At 45.6% G+C, this 17236-nt stretch overlaps 1 protein-coding gene across 1 annotated transcript in view; it reads right to left on the bottom strand.

Annotated features, from left to right (window-relative positions):
- Positions 1–449: 449 nt before the first annotated feature.
- Positions 450–17236, bottom strand: part of MYOM3 (myomesin 3) — a 61512-nt gene continuing 44725 nt past the window's right edge. The window contains exons 24-37 of the mRNA XM_048502430.1: positions 16990–17034; positions 15991–16127; positions 14446–14590; positions 13289–13348; positions 10355–10422; positions 9990–10100; positions 8460–8547; positions 7310–7348; positions 7063–7168; positions 6709–6872; positions 4944–4980; positions 3761–3783; positions 3036–3091; positions 450–1657 (exon numbers count right to left, since the gene is read on the bottom strand). Of these exons, the coding sequence (XP_048358387.1) occupies positions 1382–1657; positions 3036–3091; positions 3761–3783; positions 4944–4980; positions 6709–6872; positions 7063–7168; positions 7310–7348; positions 8460–8547; positions 9990–10100; positions 10355–10422; positions 13289–13348; positions 14446–14590; positions 15991–16127; positions 16990–17034 (1355 nt within the window). The 3' untranslated portion in view covers positions 450–1381. The remainder of the gene's footprint in view (positions 1658–3035; positions 3092–3760; positions 3784–4943; positions 4981–6708; positions 6873–7062; positions 7169–7309; positions 7349–8459; positions 8548–9989; positions 10101–10354; positions 10423–13288; positions 13349–14445; positions 14591–15990; positions 16128–16989; positions 17035–17236) is intronic.

Raw genomic sequence — 17236 nt, 5'->3', positions numbered from 1 at the left:
TGGCAGCACTTCTCCAGAGTACCAGGCAGCGGCCTTTCACATTATATTCTACTTGATCCTTTTCACTGGAGATGTCAGGGATTCAGCCTGGGGCCTTTTGCATGCAAAGGTTTTTCTGAAGCACCCCCTGCTGCAGTGAGGTGGAGGAAAGCCCAGGACTGGCTCTTAACTTTGGATAAGAAATAATTGGTCACTAGAAAGCACAATGGCAGGCACCGTAGGACCTGTGGACACTATACTGGTGACCTTGCATAACTGGCAGGTACACAGAGAGAAAACCAAAAGAAGTGGCTCTCGGCCTGTGTGAACAGTGATGGGATTCAGCCTGTCTGCAACCTGTGGCTCTCCAGATGTTCATGGACTACAATTCCCATCAATTGGCCATACTGGCAGGGGCTGATGGAAATTGTAGTCCATGAACATCTGGAGAGCCAGAGGTTGCAGACCCCCTCCCCATTTGCACCTATTCAGTGGAACCGGAAGCTAATTTTTTTGTCTAGTTCAGAGAACTGGTTGTAATCCCACCACTGAGTCCTTTCGGAACCAGTTGTTAAATTATTTGAATCCTACCACTGTGTGTGAACAGGTGTTTGGGGATGATGCTCCAAGGTCGCATACAGTTTCTATTCAGTTCTAACCAATATGCCTTTATAGTTACAGCAACCTACTTCCTACAGCTACGTGCTCAGAAAATGTATTTCAAAAGTGGACACTTGAATCAATTATTTTAAATTGGTCTTTTCCCCTTTGAGAACCGCTTTTAAAAATTTAAATCAATGAACTGTGTCAGTAGAGCCAACTTATCTTGTTTGTCTCTGTTGTTCTCAAGACATTTAAAGGTTGATGGAAATGCAAGGGTTTGCTCAGCCCCTGCAGCATTTGTGCTCTGGGTGGGACGCAGCAGGCTCCCTCGCTCAATCTGCCCCCCATTTTGGTATTGCTCAGAGCCAGGCCCACTCCCCAGACAGGTCCCCCACCCACACAGAGTAACTTCACCATATAAAAATAGACGAGTCTCAGTTTTCTCCTTATCTTCTATATAAATTGTTCATGTGCTGTGTGTTCATTACGAATTGACTCGACAACAGACTAAATATGGAGCTGAATAATTATTTCTCACCTGTGCTTAACATCTGAAATAACAGGTGGATCCAGAAATCTGCTCTGAAAGAACTTCTCCCACCTTGTGAGAGATAATTTGGGAGAGGAAGGAAAGGAGAGAATTGCTCTGATCAGAAATGATTACTTTATACGGACCAGTTGGGTTATCTTCTGCATTTGAAACAAGGTTCTGGAGCCCACTGTACAATCTCCAGCTGAGTTATACCCTTCTAAACCCTCTGATGGATTTGGATGGGTGTAACTAAGGCCTGGTACTGGCTCAAATCAAGGGTGATTCATCTCTGAGTTCTGCTGGCTCTTCCCCTTGTTTGTACACACTGACGGTCACCCGGCCTGTTTCAGAGCCCCACTTGTTTTTGACATAGATGCTGAACTTCCCTGTGTCCTCACTGCCGACATTCTCTATGGTGATTGTGATAACAGTGCCTTTCACTTCCATCTTGTACCGATCTTTGAAGGTGATCACCTTCTCGTTCTTATACCAAGTGATTTCTGGGTAGGGGTCTCCAGATATGATGCATGTCAAGCAGAGTGTCTGTTTTCAAAACAAAGAAAGATGCTTAGTGTTAGTTGCAAATGTTCAAACTTGAAATGAGAAAAACCAATACAAAGAAGGAAATATTTGTCTAGGTTGTATTCTTGTCTTGGTTTTTATCTTTCACTGCCATGCTTCCTTAGGAATCCTGGGAACTGTAATCTGGAAAGGGTATCTGGAAAGGGTATCATCTCCACCCCACCTCAAACTACAATCCCCATGGTCCCCTCATGCCTTTTCAGGCTCAAATGTGACATTGATGGATTTGGGTGATTTGGAGGCATGACTGCCCCATCATATCTAAGTAAAGGTGTAGGAGTGGGCTTTCCCTCAGCAGTTCCTCTTCCTGATTCTTTTGCCCTGCTAATATTTGAGTGTGGTTAGAGCTTTGGAAGACATTGCAGGGCTAACCACAAAGGGTAGTCTGAGACTTCTAGTTAGGATTGCCAACTTCCAGGTGGTAGCTGGTGATCTTCTGGTCTCCAGGTGACAGAGATCAGTTTCCCTGGAGCAAATGGCTACTTTGGATGTTGGTCTCTATGGCATTATACCCTGCTAAAGTCCCTCCCATCCCTAAGCCCCATCCTTGCCGGGCTCCACCCCCAAAATCTCTAGGAATTTCTCAACGCAGAGATGGCAGCCCTACTTCTAGCTCACTCACCTCTTTGATGCTTTAAATTGTGGTCTCCTAACCTTCTCTACCCCATTTCAGATGTGACCATACACACATATGAAGGCAAGGTCTACCAAATGGCAAAAGTAAAGATATACTCCAGTGGGGTATATCTTATAGTTATGTGAGGATTGGGTTTTTCTTTGGCCCACAAAGGTTTGGGCTGAAAGAAGGGTCCATACTAGGAATTGTTGGACACACCCCAGTGGTTAAGGACCACCAGATCTCCTCTGTAAACACCACCCCCATGATCCCTGCATTGGAAGTCCTGCATTTGTCTCATAGGGGGCGGGCAGTTCTGTGGATCAGGTGGATGATGTCATAAATCTTACTAAGACCTTGTTCCTGGTGAATTCTGTGTGAATGGGTGAGGTGGGGAGGCTTAGATCACTGCAATAAAATATGGGCTGTCTCTGTGGAATTATAAAAATAAGTACGATGTATGTAGTTCCTCTTACCTACCACTTATCTCATTGTTATTCTATCTCTCAAATGCATGCGGATAAATGTAAAATGTGAAATAGACATTTAAAGTCTTGTTTCTCCTAAGATGCAACGGGGCATAGGAGGGGAGAGGGGAAATATTCTGATCCACAGGACTGTAAGTAGTTAAGGCCTCTGCTATGCAGCTTAGCACTCCCAGAATGAGTCTGTGCCATCCCATTATCTGTTCAAGAATTATCCCACCAGTTACAGGAATGTTACCTTAGTCTCCATGATGGTGGCCACATCTGGAAGGCCCCGAACAACTTTGGCTCGGACTGATGGAAGGAGAGAGAATGCAGGTGTTGTTATTTCTGGCTTTATACTGCCTTCTGGCTCCCAAATAAGTAGTTCATCTTAGTTCACATATACATATGAAAGGGGGGGACACCCACAAAGGGGAGTGGAAATCCCATTGCCCACCAGCCAGCCATCTTGCACTGCATCCACTTTCCCTCCCCCGCTAAGATCTTCTGATCTTGCACCTGCTTCTGCCCTGCACTTGCTCCGGCTTCTGCTCCCCCACCCCCCAACTATTCTTTGGCAGCCTTCACCCATGCTGTTGCATCCATTCTGTTCCTCCCTCCTTCCAATCCTGTTCTGCTTCATTCCCTTCCCTCACTAGGTACTACTTTCCCTTCCTCTTTCCTCTTCTTCCAGTTTCCTCATCTCCTCACCCCTTGTTGGAAGCATATTGACACCATTTTTAATACATCTTTTTGTCGTGATGCCTGCCCAGGTACAAAAAATCATCCTTAGCCCCTTTCAGGGCCTCCGAATTGAAAAAAAATCCTGCAAATCCAAGGGGTCTCCGGTATTTGCAAAAATTGGCACCTTAGTGGCGGGTGCCTCATCCATAAAGTTTTTTTTTACCCATCCCTATTTCATATATGATGATCAATAAAAATGAGACTAGGATCAAAAGATGTGCACAGTCATATACTCACGTTCTTCCACAACCGCTGCTTGCCTGAAAATGAAACATCAACAACTTTAGCGAGGTTTTCAATGCAAATCTAAATGCAAATCTAAAAGCCATTGCCACAGCTACAGTTCTGAATCCCTGTCCTCCTTTTCCATGGGGTTACCCTATTTAACCCATACAAAAACCTAGTTCTACTTTCTTAAGTCAAGTCCTATTGCACTGTCAATTGGATGTCCCACCTTGATTGTATTGATTTGTTCTGTGTAATCCACCCTGAGCCCCAGCAAGAAAATAAATAACATACATTGATCAATCATAAATAAATAACATAATCAATAAATAAGCTGCTCTTTCAAAAGGACCTGCAGGTAATTCCTGCAATGTCTTGAGCTATTCTGAGCTGATCTCCCAGAATCTGTGTGTCTGATGAAGCAGAATAGACCTTTATTCACTTTGTCTATACATCCAGCCTTTATCCCCAGTGGGGACCCAAAGCACCACGATATGATTTAGTATAAAGATGCTTCATGCATTCATGTGTTCTAGAGAGAGCGACTGGCCCAAGGTCACTCAGTGAGCTTCATAGCAGAATGAGGATTTGAACAAAGATATGCCAGATCCTATTCTAACATATGAATCATTCCCCCATGCTGGCTCTGCAGACTACATGTGCTTCCTTCGCCTCCTTCCTTCCAAACAGTCTTCACCCCATGAAAAGTCTGCTGCCCCGATATAACACTCAAGAGGTCGGCCAACGTAATCTCAGAAATCACTTTTCTAGCATAGCCATTTCTTGTCTCAAGATGCAAATTCTGCCAATAAGAACATTAGGGCAGCAGAACCATTCACAGTTCTTACTGAGGGTGCCCAGACGAGTAGAACATGCTCAGAAAGAACAGATGGTAAAGTCCACAAGAGAAGTGTTTTCTGACACTGTAAAGAAGACGAAGAATGTGCCATCGAGTTGCAACTGACTCAGGGTGACCCCATCCTTGGGGCATTCCTGGCAAGAGGAACGGAGATGCCACTTCCATTTGCTTCATAATAACCCTAGCCTTCCTTGGTGGTTTCCCATCAGAGTCTTAACTGAGGTCGACCCTTCTTAGCACCCAAGTTCTGATGAGCCCTGCTTAGACCCCCAGTCAAATGCCACGTGGAAATTTGATTGTGTTGAAAAGGAAAGCTTGTGGGAGCAGAAAACTCACTTGAGCCTTTGATGTTCAGCCAGCGCATCGTCGAAAGCTAGGAAACAAAATTGAAGACAGATTTTGCAATGAATGAGCCATGACTTTCTCTACTGTCAATATATGAACACAACAACTGAAAATATGAACACAACAATTATTATAAGGGGTCCAAACCCGGCTCAGTCTGTTTTTGGACCCCTTATAATAGGATCTTCATTCATATAAAATAATATATAATACTGCAATAATACTGCATACGGAGTAATCAAGCTGCATACGGAGCGTGTCTGTGACAGCGACGAGAACAGTCTCCGTCCCATGCCCAGCACGGAAGCCGGACTGGAAGGGATCGAAGGCCGATGTGTCATCCAGGAAACCCTGAAGCTGCTCCAACACCACTCTCTCATTTACCTTCCCCAGGAATGAAAGATTTGAAACGGGGCGGTAATTGGCCAGATCTCCTAGATCTAACGATGGTCTTTTTAGGAGTGGGCAGACCACTGCCTCCTTCAACCCACCCGGAAAGACTCCTTGCTCAAGAGAATCATTGATGATCTTCAACAAGTGGGGTCGTAGCTCCTCCCTGAAGTTTTAATAAGCCAGGAGGGGCACGGATCCAGAGGACAGGTAGTAGGTCTAACAGCAGCCAAGGCCCTGTCAGCAGCGGTTTCAGAGAGCAGGGAAAACTGGGCCAAACAAGGGCCAGAAAATGGCAATGGAGCTCCAGTTCGCTAATTGTAGTCAACGTGGCGGGAAGGTCCTGGCGGAGAAATGTGACTTTATCTGCAAAAAAGCTCATGAATGCCTCACAGCTAATAGTCAATTGATGATTTATAGAACCTTCCGATAAGGAGGTTAAAGACCGAATTATACGAAACAATTGTGCCGGGCGAGACCTAGCAGATGCGAGAGAGGAGGAGAAGAAAGCTCTCTTCGCCTCCTTCGTCGCCATCTCATAGGCCTTCATAAACGTCCTATAAGATGCTCGCGCAGCTCCGTCACAAGATTTCCTCCACTCTCGCTCTTGTCGTCTAAGCACCCGCTTCATGTGGCGCAGGGATATCATATTTGCTGCATATTTGCTCCATATTTGCTGTGGCGCAGGGATATCATATTTGCATATTTGCAGGGATATATTTGCTGCAGTGAAATTTTATAAAACAATGCTACAGAAGACTGAAGAGTAAAACTATGGCCTGCAAATGCAGAATAATTCACTTTCAATCCACTTTCACAATTGTTTGCAAGTGGATTTTGCTATTCCACACAATAAAATCCAGCTGCAAAGTGCATTGAAAGTGGATTGAAAGTGCATTATTCTGCATATGCGGAAAGGGCCTATGTGTTCAAAAATACAAATGATTTCAAAATGGCTGTGCCCTAGATTTCAACTTCCTTTGGCTAACGTTCCACAGAATTAGTTTCCTCCTTGTAGAACATATGGGTCACTGAACACTTCAGTTTCCCATTTCACCGCTTTTGATGTGGCCCCACCTTATGCATTCCTTTTGTGGACCCTGTTGGGTTACTTGGCTTATCAGTCCAGTATCAGGAAAAGGGCAATTAAAAATGCACATACAATTTAAATAAAATAACATGTAGGAATATCCCACAATTGTTTCTCTCCCTGGGGGGTATGCCCACAGTTCCTATTCACACACTGTACTGAGGAGACATGGCAGCCATTTTTTGAGCACAAGAGAGAGGAAGGTTCTCTTTTGTGCTGGTTCTGGGAAGAGAATCGACTTGAATAAGAAGTCACAGACTCCTCTCTATTGCTTACCTTTCCCAGAGAGGTCCGTTGATAGTTTACGTGGCTCTTGTCCATCAAACAACTCAAGGGTATATTTTCCTTTGTCAGACTCTTTGGGGTCCAGGATGTGTACCCATATCTGGTCCATAGTAGTTCCTGTTTTCAGTCGGTCTCCACCTTCTAGACGCTTATCACTGAACACACAATTGTAATACATTACCATTGCACAACTGATCCTGTGTATGCTTCCATAGCAGGCTTACCAGAGGATTTATTAACATCTCAATGCACTCTTAAGAAAGCCTGTTTGTATTCCTACAGCTATGCACCCACTCACAGTTCACACACATTAAGAACCTTAAAAAAAACACGGGGAAAACATACTTGTGATACCAGGTGGCTTTCATGGCATCAGTGTAGTACTTCACTTCACTGTAGATCTTGATGCCTTCTATAGTCGGCTGGACTTTCAGTGGGGATGCAGAAAGAACTGAATAGAGGGGTTGAAAAGTAGTGGATCTGAGAAAGGTAATCCCTCCTCTTTTTTCTGTTTTATAGAGTGAAGATCGCATCTGCTTGTATCTTTATACAGTATTATTGTCACCAGGCTAAGAAAATAAAAATGACTTACCACTGATCCTGGCAAGTTCCTTCAGGATGTCATCAAACGCTACAAAAGAAAATTTTTAAAAATCCTTGAGGAGTAATAAGCAATCACGCACACAGTGACAGCAAACAACCAAAGCCACATCACATAGTCAATTAGTAAACTTGAAAAAAAAATTTTTTTCATTGAAAAAACATCTATCAATAATTTAGTGTTACCAGGGGGTGGGGTAGGTATACCAGATCCAGACTGGGAAACTCCTAGAAATTTGGGAGAAGAGTCTGGGGCAGACAGGAACCTCAGTGGGGCACAATGCCAGAGTCCACCCTCCAAAGTATCCATTTGCTCCATGGGAACTGATCTCTGTATTCTGAAGATGAGCTGTAATTCCTGGAGACAGTGGCGTATCTGCACCCTCTGGGAGGGAAGAGGGTGCAGATGACTCAGGCACCATTCTCCTGAATCACATAGGGGGCACCTTTTGGTCCTCTCCCCCTTTCACTCTCCCTCCTGCCCAGCCCCAGCTGAACTTCCCCCTACTCCTCCGCCACCCCTCGCCAAACTTCCTCCACTCTCAGTGGGTTGCCAGCCAGGAGCCACTTGAAGCGACAGAGGAAAGGTTTGTTGTTTTTTGTGGGATCGGCTAGGGCACAGGGGGAGTTTGGTCGAGGGGGCATGGGGGGAATTTGGCAGGGGGTGGGTGCAGGGGGGGATGTGGTGTCTGGGGTAAGCCCTGGGTGCCATTGTGTAAGGGTACACTGCTGCCTTAATCAACATGTATCTTTTTATCCTGCCCTTCCTCAGGGAATATGGTTCTGCCCTCCCGCTGTGATTCTCACTGCAATCCTGCAAGGTAGGTTATACCAAGAAAGAGTGACTGACTCAAATACAGCCAAGGGAACTGGTGCTCAACACAAGCAACAAGCCCCAGTCGTACTGTTGGCTTCAAACAAATTACCCCAACGGCAGCACTGCATGGCCTTTTCATGCTAAGAAAAATGGCATGGGTGGAAGGCTTATGTCCTTTCTTCCCAAATACTGTGCTCTTGATCTGAACTGGGCCTTTCCATGGCTGGGAATTAAGTTTGCAGTTGGGAACTCCAAATGAACATCTGGTAGCAACACATCTGGCAGCCACAAGGACTTTGTAACCCTAGTCAATTGGTCCAGTTACCTTCCTTTGTAAGGTCAAGTTGGGTGGTATCTTGTCCGCGATCATCAGAAACCACAGCTTTGTATATTCCCTTGTCTGCTTTGGTAATCTAGCCAACAACATTTCACCAACAAAAATGACAACAGTCAGGAATAAGAAAACTAGCCAGAGGCAAGTTATAATATCGCTTTATGCTAATTTGTTACTGAGTTTCTGTCTAGAAAGCTTATTGACCTCCCTTTGGTCTCCCCCTGCTTAATTAATAATTTAATCAATTAGGAACATTTTAATGCTGCCTTTCCATCCCATGGATCCCAAGGTGGCAAACAATGCAAACCATTAAAATAAGTTGGGCGCTGTGTGGTTTCCGGGCTGTATGGCCGTGTTCTAGCAGCATTCTCTCCTGACGTTTCACCTGCATCTGTGGCTGGCATCTTCAGAGGATCTGATGTTGGGAAAGCAAGTGGAGTATATATATGTTGGAGTGTCCAGGGTGGGTGGAGAAACCTTGTCTGTGAGTAACAAAGAAGGCAACCGGGTCAATAGTTGAGGGCATCTGAATAGAAGTATGAGTAACAATGAAGACTATAGCATGGGCGTAACACTGGAGATAGCAAGGTCATCTCCAGTGTTACGCCCATGCTATAGTCTTCATTGTTACTCATACTTCTATTCAGATGCCCTCAACTATTGACCTGGTTGCCGCCTTTGTTACTCACGAACAGAACTTCCCCCACCCTGGAACCTGTACTCCCGCTTGCTTTCCCAACATCAGATCCTCTGAAGATACCAACCCTGATCTGAAAGCGCTCAGGAGAATGCTAGTCTGAAACCACAGCATAAGCATAATTCGACGTGAAAGCCTTCGACAATACATTAAAATAAGCTTTTAAAATACATATTATACACACATATTGTCAGGCCTGGCAGTTTGCACATCTACCATTCTGCTGCAGATGGTCCAACTATTATCATCACTCAAGGCCATGGGGCCTCTCCTTGCTCCATGCATGTAACTAGTTCAGTAGTGCTTAACTGCTCCTCCTTATCTGCCTTCCTGAGGGAGTGAGCTGTCTGCCCCAAACAATGCTTCTTTCCCACTGTCCTTTCTCATTCTGATGTTATGGGAATGTGAGGGTGGGGGATTATGGGTTGATCCAAACTGTAACCTACAGATATATACTTGGGGCTAGTGAGCCAAACCCCAGTTTTGACTATCTGGACCTACGGTCTGACATGGTACCAATAAAGCTCTTGGAAACCTTCATGAGTCTCGTTTGATGGCCGGAGTAGCAGAACCTAACACATATAAAGAGCAATTAAATCAACATATAAACAAGAAGAAGGGCCAGTAAGGGAGCATCAAAAGAAAACAGATGAGTCTGTTAATCTTCATCTGAATCATTCTTTCCCTTTTTTCAACTTCTTTTTTCATCTACATTTGGTTATAGCCTTAGGGTAGACCACACTGAGCTAGAGAGAGATCCTTGGTCCAACCCAAGGTCAGAAAAGCTTCAGACATGCATTATCATCCTGTTTGAGAGCCAATACCTTCTTAATCCGAAGGATCCCATCACCTGTCTTTGGTTCATACTGGCCATCTGTGCGGGCTTTGTTGTCCATGAACCACTTGAAGGTGCTGTCCTTTTTCATGTTCGCTGCCTTTGAAAAGCAAATGATAGGGTGGGGGGAATTTAGTAGAAGACAGACAACAGGGAAACAAAGCAACTGCCCTGCTCATTTTTCACATAGGGCAGCATCTATTCCTAGCCCCAGTTGGGAGCTGGCATAACTTGGAAGGCAAGGCATGTTTGCTTTACAAAATATTTAAGGTTTATTAACTGCTGGTATTATTTGTCTCCATTTTCTTGTCATTTTTTATAAACAAGCCAGTGTGTTGAGAGTAAACTCTTTACCTTGCAAGTCAGCAGGACTTCACATTCTGGCGTGACCTTCCAATGCAGTTGTTCAATAAAATGCGGACCTGTTCAGGGGCAAAAAGACTGGGTCTTGGTCACCTGTATATGACTTTGCTGGTAACAGTGCCACCTGGCGGCACATTATAGCCACACATCTCATAAAACTTTTCTACTGAGTCAGACTCCTGGTCTATCAAGGTTTGTCTTGTCTATTCTGTCTAGCAATGGCTTAGTTAGGATATCCTTATACATAATTGCCTAAGGGATGGAATGTCCGACAACAAACCATCCAGCCAATGGGTGTGCAGGACTCACGACATTCCATTCCGTCCCCAGCCACCTTCCCCCAACCCAGGAGCCTTCCTCGCCCCAAACAATATGGGCTGCTCTTCTGGAGGGAAGAGGGAAGAGGAGCGGGGTCCTCCCCCCTCCCTCCCCCCATTCTTGAGTCCATTTTATTTTACTTTAAAATGGGCTTTAGTGCCAGTCAAATCATAACTTCAGATCAGCTTTCATGTCCTTGCATTTCAAAACAATCCCAACAGCACTATAGTCAAATACCAAAGGACCAGGGGTTTATATTTGAAATATGCTAGCCCTGGAGGATTTACCCCACTATATGTGTACTTTAATTGCAACCCAGAGCTAAAATTCTTGCTGGAATGTTATCTGGTTTAAATTTTCATTCTGATACTGAGAAAATAATATTCCTACTACCAGATTCTGATGATTTTATATAGAATGTCATTGTATGCCCCGGCAGCAAAGAAAATAAGGGCTAATGTAGTTTCTATGAGAGTGGCTGTCCAAAATTGATTTTATTGATTGATATGTTGGTTTGACTGATTAATATTTACTGTTTTAAAGCTTTTTGTGGTATTGTAAATGTTATCTGAGGGTGATTCCGCACAAGACAAAAATAACAGATTCAGGGGTGTGAAAAAAGCTTTCCCACAGAACTTGCCCCCAAACACTTCTGACCTGTTATATTTGGCTGAACCTGAGTTAAATGAAAGTCACAGAGGTAGTTTCCCCACTTCTAAGATGGTGGTCGATACGCACCGGTTTAGTTTGTTCCAGGACCTTTTGAGCGCGGGGTCATGTTCCCCACTGCAGCTTCTGCCCCTTGGTCCAATGAACGTGGCAGCCACGCAGCAGCCAGGCAGGACTCCCCACGATCCACTCAGGGGGTGTCCAGATTGGCTGCTGCATTGTGCTGGGGCGGGAATTTTTTTTCAAAAGGACAAAACAATGTCTCCACGTGTATGTATGTATGTATGTATGTATGTATGTATGTATGTATGTATGTATGTATGTATGTATGTATGTATGTATTTATCTATCTATCAAATTTATAAACCGCCCACCCCCAAAGGGCTCTGTGTCTATGCCCATTGGTGCTCAAAACTACGTGTTAAAAAATTAATAATCTGCTGCGTGCGCATCGCGCACACCCCGCCATGGCCTGATTGGATGGGAGGGTCCACGTCACTAAGCGGCAGGAAAATTGAAACCCAGAGTCACCCCCGGGCTTCCCCACTGCCCCGTGCTCCGCGCGGGTTTTTCCAAAAGGCGCTGTTCCGAACAAAAACAGAAATGACACGCACTGAGTGGGTAGGAGAGCGGCAGAATTGGAGCAGCTGCGTTGTCACCGCTGCTGTAGTGGGGAGTGCGGCTGGACCCCGTGCTACTTGCAGCGAGTAGCACGCAACAAAAGGTGAGTGGGGAATCGGCCTAAATTAGCAACTTGTTTTCCTTTAAGCTGAGTTTTAGCCACTTCCTGATTTCCCGTGTGAACTACGGCAAGCAGGTAGTGTTCTATTCCCCTCCTTCCGTCCACCATTATAGTGGATTCCCCAGGCAGCTGCTATTAGAGTGGCTTCTCTAGGCGGCCGCCACGTTGTGCCAGTAAGTGAGTAAGTGGGATTTCTCGGGTGAGGGGGATTCTCAGGTGAAGGGGATTCTCAGGTGCACGATTTTCAGGGAACATGTGTGAACCGTGCTGCCTCCTGCCACCGGGATCCCAGCAATCCAGGATGGCCCCCACACCCACTGTGCAAACGGTGGCACAGGCAATATGGGTTCACTTAACCCATTAGAGTTGCCTGTGCAGAATCAGCCTCATAATGTTTATATCCATATTATAAAGTGTTATATTTGTTGACTATGTTTTTAAAAGCCTATGGCCATATATAAATAAATTTACTTGACTTGACTTGTCAGATAAGTCACGGCATGGTCCATCATAGGCACATCAAAGAGTGGCAAGCTCTTTTGTTGCCTGAAAAAAGCCCAGAGTGTGGGGCAAAACTGAAACAGTTCCGCTATGGGTGTGTGGATAGGTGTAGAAAGTCGACCCTGGAAGAAGCAGTGTTAGTCTTTAAGGCGCCAGTGGGCTTCTGTTTTATTTTGCTGCAATAGACTAACACAGCTACTGCACGAGAATGCATCAGAAAGGATACAAAGGAAACAAGGTTAATGTCTGCGCAGAAGAGAGGATTTTAGTAGATGCAACTTTTCTGATGTCTGCCTGACATATTGAAGTAGTTTCCTTTGTACTTTGTTATCCTATCAACAGAAGACCATCCCTGAAGCTGCAAGAGATTCATGGTTCACTTCCCTACAAGGTGGCATAATACCAATACCAACGTGCGCGTAGAATTCTGCACAGTCTTCCTAAAACAATTTTAGGACCCTTTATCAAGCACATCAAGCTTTAAAACCCCTTTTCTATTTTACACCCAGCGCCCCTGCACACACACACCTTCCACCTTGGCCACAATTTTAACCACTGTTCTTTGTCACACCTGTGCTTCCCCTCCCCCATCCTTCCATTAGATGCTTAATATCCTTTATGGGCAGATGATCCCTCTGACCGTGAGCACAGCTAATGCAGGCTGGGCAGAGCCGCTGGCCTGAAGATGATCTTACCATGCTTCCTTTTCCATTCTCTCTTCTTGGCATCAGCCTCTGCTTTGAGCTTATCAAAATCTGGAAGAACAAACAGTGCTGCATCAACACACAACATAATTGAACGCGGAGTCACCAGATATGCTAGTTTATTGTACTTTCCAGAAAGGGGCTCAGACAGTGGTGGGATCCAAAAAGTTTAGTAACAGGTTCCCATGGTGGTGGTATTCAAACTGTGGCGTAGTGCCAATGGGGCTGGGCGGGGCATGACGGGGGTGTGGCCGGGCATTCCAGGGGTGGGGCATTCCTGGGCAGGGCTGTGGCAAGAACGCAGCCGCTGCGCCGGTCCTTGGGCGGGAAACGAATGCATGCAGGCGCAGGCACCCACGCACGCCGGTGCACCTCCTGCTAGACTGCTTCAAGTTCTGCGCACTACTGCTGAGACGAGGGGCGTAACTAAGGCAAAAATCACGTGGCAAAATCACCAATTAGTAACCCCCTCTCGGCACACACAGATAATTAGTAACCTACTCTCGGGAACCTGTGAGAACCTGCTGGATCCCACCTCTGGGCTCAGATGAGGAAGTGGGAGGTTGTCTGTGATTCAAGGTCAGGGAAAGGATGCTTTTATAAAACAAACTGGATTTTATTGTGTGTATTTAGCTTCCTCTAATGCACTTAGGGTTGCCAACCTCCAGGGGGGGCTGGAAATCTCCCAGAAATTCAACAGATCTCCAGACTACATAGATTACTTTCCCTGGAGAAAATGGCTGCTTTGGAGGGCAGATTCTACGGCATTATACCCCACTGAGACTTTAGCAAGGAGCTACAGGGCAGGCAGTGAATGATTCCTCGTGTGTAGACAGATAAATGCGAGGAGACCACACTGGAGCCTCACTGCACAGCTAAGAGCTCCAAGGTAAGTGTTCCAAGTATAATGGGTCCATGTGTTTTGCTCTCTGTAGGGTCAATTTGATATTAGACCAGTATAATATTGAATCAACCACTCCAGTGAGCAAAATGCAGGTGGAACCTCCTCCTCCCCACAAGAAACTGCCTCCAGCGCATGTATGATCAAAAGTTCTCGCGGCAAACCTGGGGAGGATGCAAAGAAAATGTAGTTTGGCCCTTTGTTCCACCGACCAATTGAAACAAGTGCTCTGGGCTCCCCTACATACCATCCCCAACCAGAGCCAGCGTAAACTGGTTTGCAGCTTTGCCGTCCTTCAGCTGGGCAGTGTATGTTCCTTTGTCATCTTCACAGAAGTCCTGGATGATCAGTTCCACAAGGCCCTTTGCATGGTCAAAATTGATTTTGTGGGTCTAAGGTAAGAAAACAAACAAAATAAATGATCAGTAAAGGAGGTGCTGTTTGGAAAGGAACCAGCCACACATTTTGCATTCCAATGTCACACTTTGTCGGGAGCTTTTTTTCTGCAACATCTTCCTAACACAGATGTTCATAACCTCAAGAAAGTTCTAGGGCAAAGCAATACTACAGGCATTGCATCCCTCTTCTTCTTTGGAAAGACCTTGCTTAGGGTGACCTTCAAGGTTGGAAGGAAGCCAAGAAGCTACCAGGACTAGGGCCCCACTAAACAGTTTCAATCCTAAGTAGGTTTGTAGTGCCCACAGGTTCACTGTGGAAAGGGACTGAGAGAGATCCTGGAGTTACAACTAATCTCCAGGTGACAGAGATCAGCTGCCCTGGGGAAAACAGCTGCTTTGGCAACCTATGGCATCATACCCTGCTGAGGTTCCTCCCTACACCAAACTCCATCCTCTAGTCTACAGGCTCTACCCATAAATTTCCTGAAATTTCCCAGCCCAGAGTTGGCAACCCTAGGCAGGAGGGAATCTCTGTTTTTGTGTCACAGTGCCACCTAAAAAGAAGAAGAAGAAGAAGAAGAAGAGGAGGAGGAGTTGGATTTATATTCCCCCCTGTCTCTCCTATAGGAGACTTAAAGGGGTTTACAAACTCCTTTCCCTTCCCCCCTCACAACAAACACCCTGTGAAATAGGTAGGGCTGAGAGAGCTCAGAAGAACTGTGACTAGCCCAAGGTCACCCAGCTGGCGTGTGTTGGAGTGTACAGGCTAATCTGAATTCCCCAGATAAGCCTCCACAGCTCAGGCGGCAGAGCAGGGAATCAAACCTGGTTCCTCCAGATTAAAGTACACCTGCTCTTAACCACTACACCACTGCTGCTCCTAGGCAAAATTGTACCTTTCTAAGACCTGAAGTACACACGATCCACACAGAGACTTGAAGCCATATGTCCACTGTGACTTCCCTGTGGGAACTCAATTCTAATGAGCTGTAGAGGCCTGATCGTGGCCAGCAGCACTGGGGAGGAAGGAGTGCACTAAATGTACACATGTAAGCCTCCTATGGGGCAAATAACACCCCTCAAGTCAGAAAAAAAGAGGAGTGGGGTCAGAAAGGCTTCAGCCCCTCTCCCCGTCTGTGTGGTCCCAATCCAAATCTGGTCCTTGCAGCTCTTTAAAGTTATGTTCCCTCATGGAACACACTGCTGGCCCCCTGCTGCTAGTCCCTGTTAAGGTTCATGTGTTAAATGTAATGTATAGTTGGGACCTAAGCCTGATGAAATCAATGGACTTTAAAAAGTGCAACTTCACTTATGGTGGCACTGTCAACTGTCTCATTATTTTTTTTGGCATGTCAACCTGATCTGTGACCAGCAAAAAATGAGAGGGAACTCACTGGAGTGCTTGAAAGCTCCTTCCCGTTGAAGATCAAGTGCAGCTCCGCCTCAGGGGAGAGCGCCTCAACCTCCAGCCAGAGCCGCACTTCCCCTTTCTCCAGAACCTCGATGTTCCATCCAGATATCAGCTCAATCACTGAAAAGAAGGAAAGTTGGTTTTTATACCTCTCTTTTCTGTACTTGTAAGGAGCCTCAAAATGGCTTCCAATCGCCTTCCCCCTCCACTCCCCACAATGGGCACCCTTGTGAGGTAGATGGTGCTGAGAGAGTTCTGAGAGAACTGTGACTGGCCCAAGGTCAATTATCTTGCTTCCTCAAGCAGTAGGATCCTCCAGGGCAGCCAGTGGAAGACTTGTGGCTTTGGACAATATATCACTCTAAACTTTCCCTTCTCACTTAGACACAGTGTGAAACAGACTTTTCTCTGTGATATACCTCTGAAGATGCCAGCCACAGATGCAGGCGAAACGTTAGGAACAAAATCCACCAGACCACGGCCACACAGCCCGGAAAACCCACCAGAACCAGTTGAATCCAGCCGTGAAAGCCTTTGACAATACAGCTTCAAGTTTGTTCACCAGTCAAGCAAGTACCTTATCTTAGTCAGACCCTGGGAGGAGTTAGGGTCTCAATTCTTCTAGCAATAAACCTTATTTTTGAACTGTTACACCTTGCTTGTGTGTCTCCCACTCTGTTCCACCCAAGGACAAGGCACCTTTAGATTGTTTTACTTGGGAACAGAACACACCTCTGCTTCTATCTACTAGCACTCATTTTGGCAGCATCCACAGCTCATTCTGGAATCTCCAATTGGCCATTTCTGACTGTTGGTAAGCAAGCAGGAATACAAGAAATGACCCTTTTCTCAGTTTCCTTAGCAGAATCACACTTTTGTTACAGTTTATTTTAAAGTTTTGTATCTATAAACCACCTTGGGCTGTATTTATTATGGAAAGGCTGTAAATAGCACAGTGATAAATCTTATTAGAATCACTCACAGGGGTTCCGGATCTCATGGCTGATCTTCCGCAGCTTGTCTAGTTCTGGAAAATGCAAACAATAGGATTACAGCTTTGACTCAAAATGATGCAAGGCTGCCTACAGTAAATTCACAGTATTCCAGTTCTCCCGCAGTATTCCAGTTCTCGTAACAGTCTACTCAGCCATACACAGCAGGCCATACACTGTGGGGTTTTGACAGAGCTGGTTCTTGACCCAGGCAACCCAGGCAGCTGCTGGGGGGGG

This window comes from Sphaerodactylus townsendi, linkage group LG06 (genome assembly GCF_021028975.2).
Source record: "Sphaerodactylus townsendi isolate TG3544 linkage group LG06, MPM_Stown_v2.3, whole genome shotgun sequence".
Taxonomy (NCBI): Eukaryota; Metazoa; Chordata; class Lepidosauria; order Squamata; family Sphaerodactylidae; genus Sphaerodactylus; species Sphaerodactylus townsendi.
The sequence above is the reverse complement of the archived record's forward strand: the minus strand, read 5'-3'. Positions and strand labels throughout refer to the sequence as shown.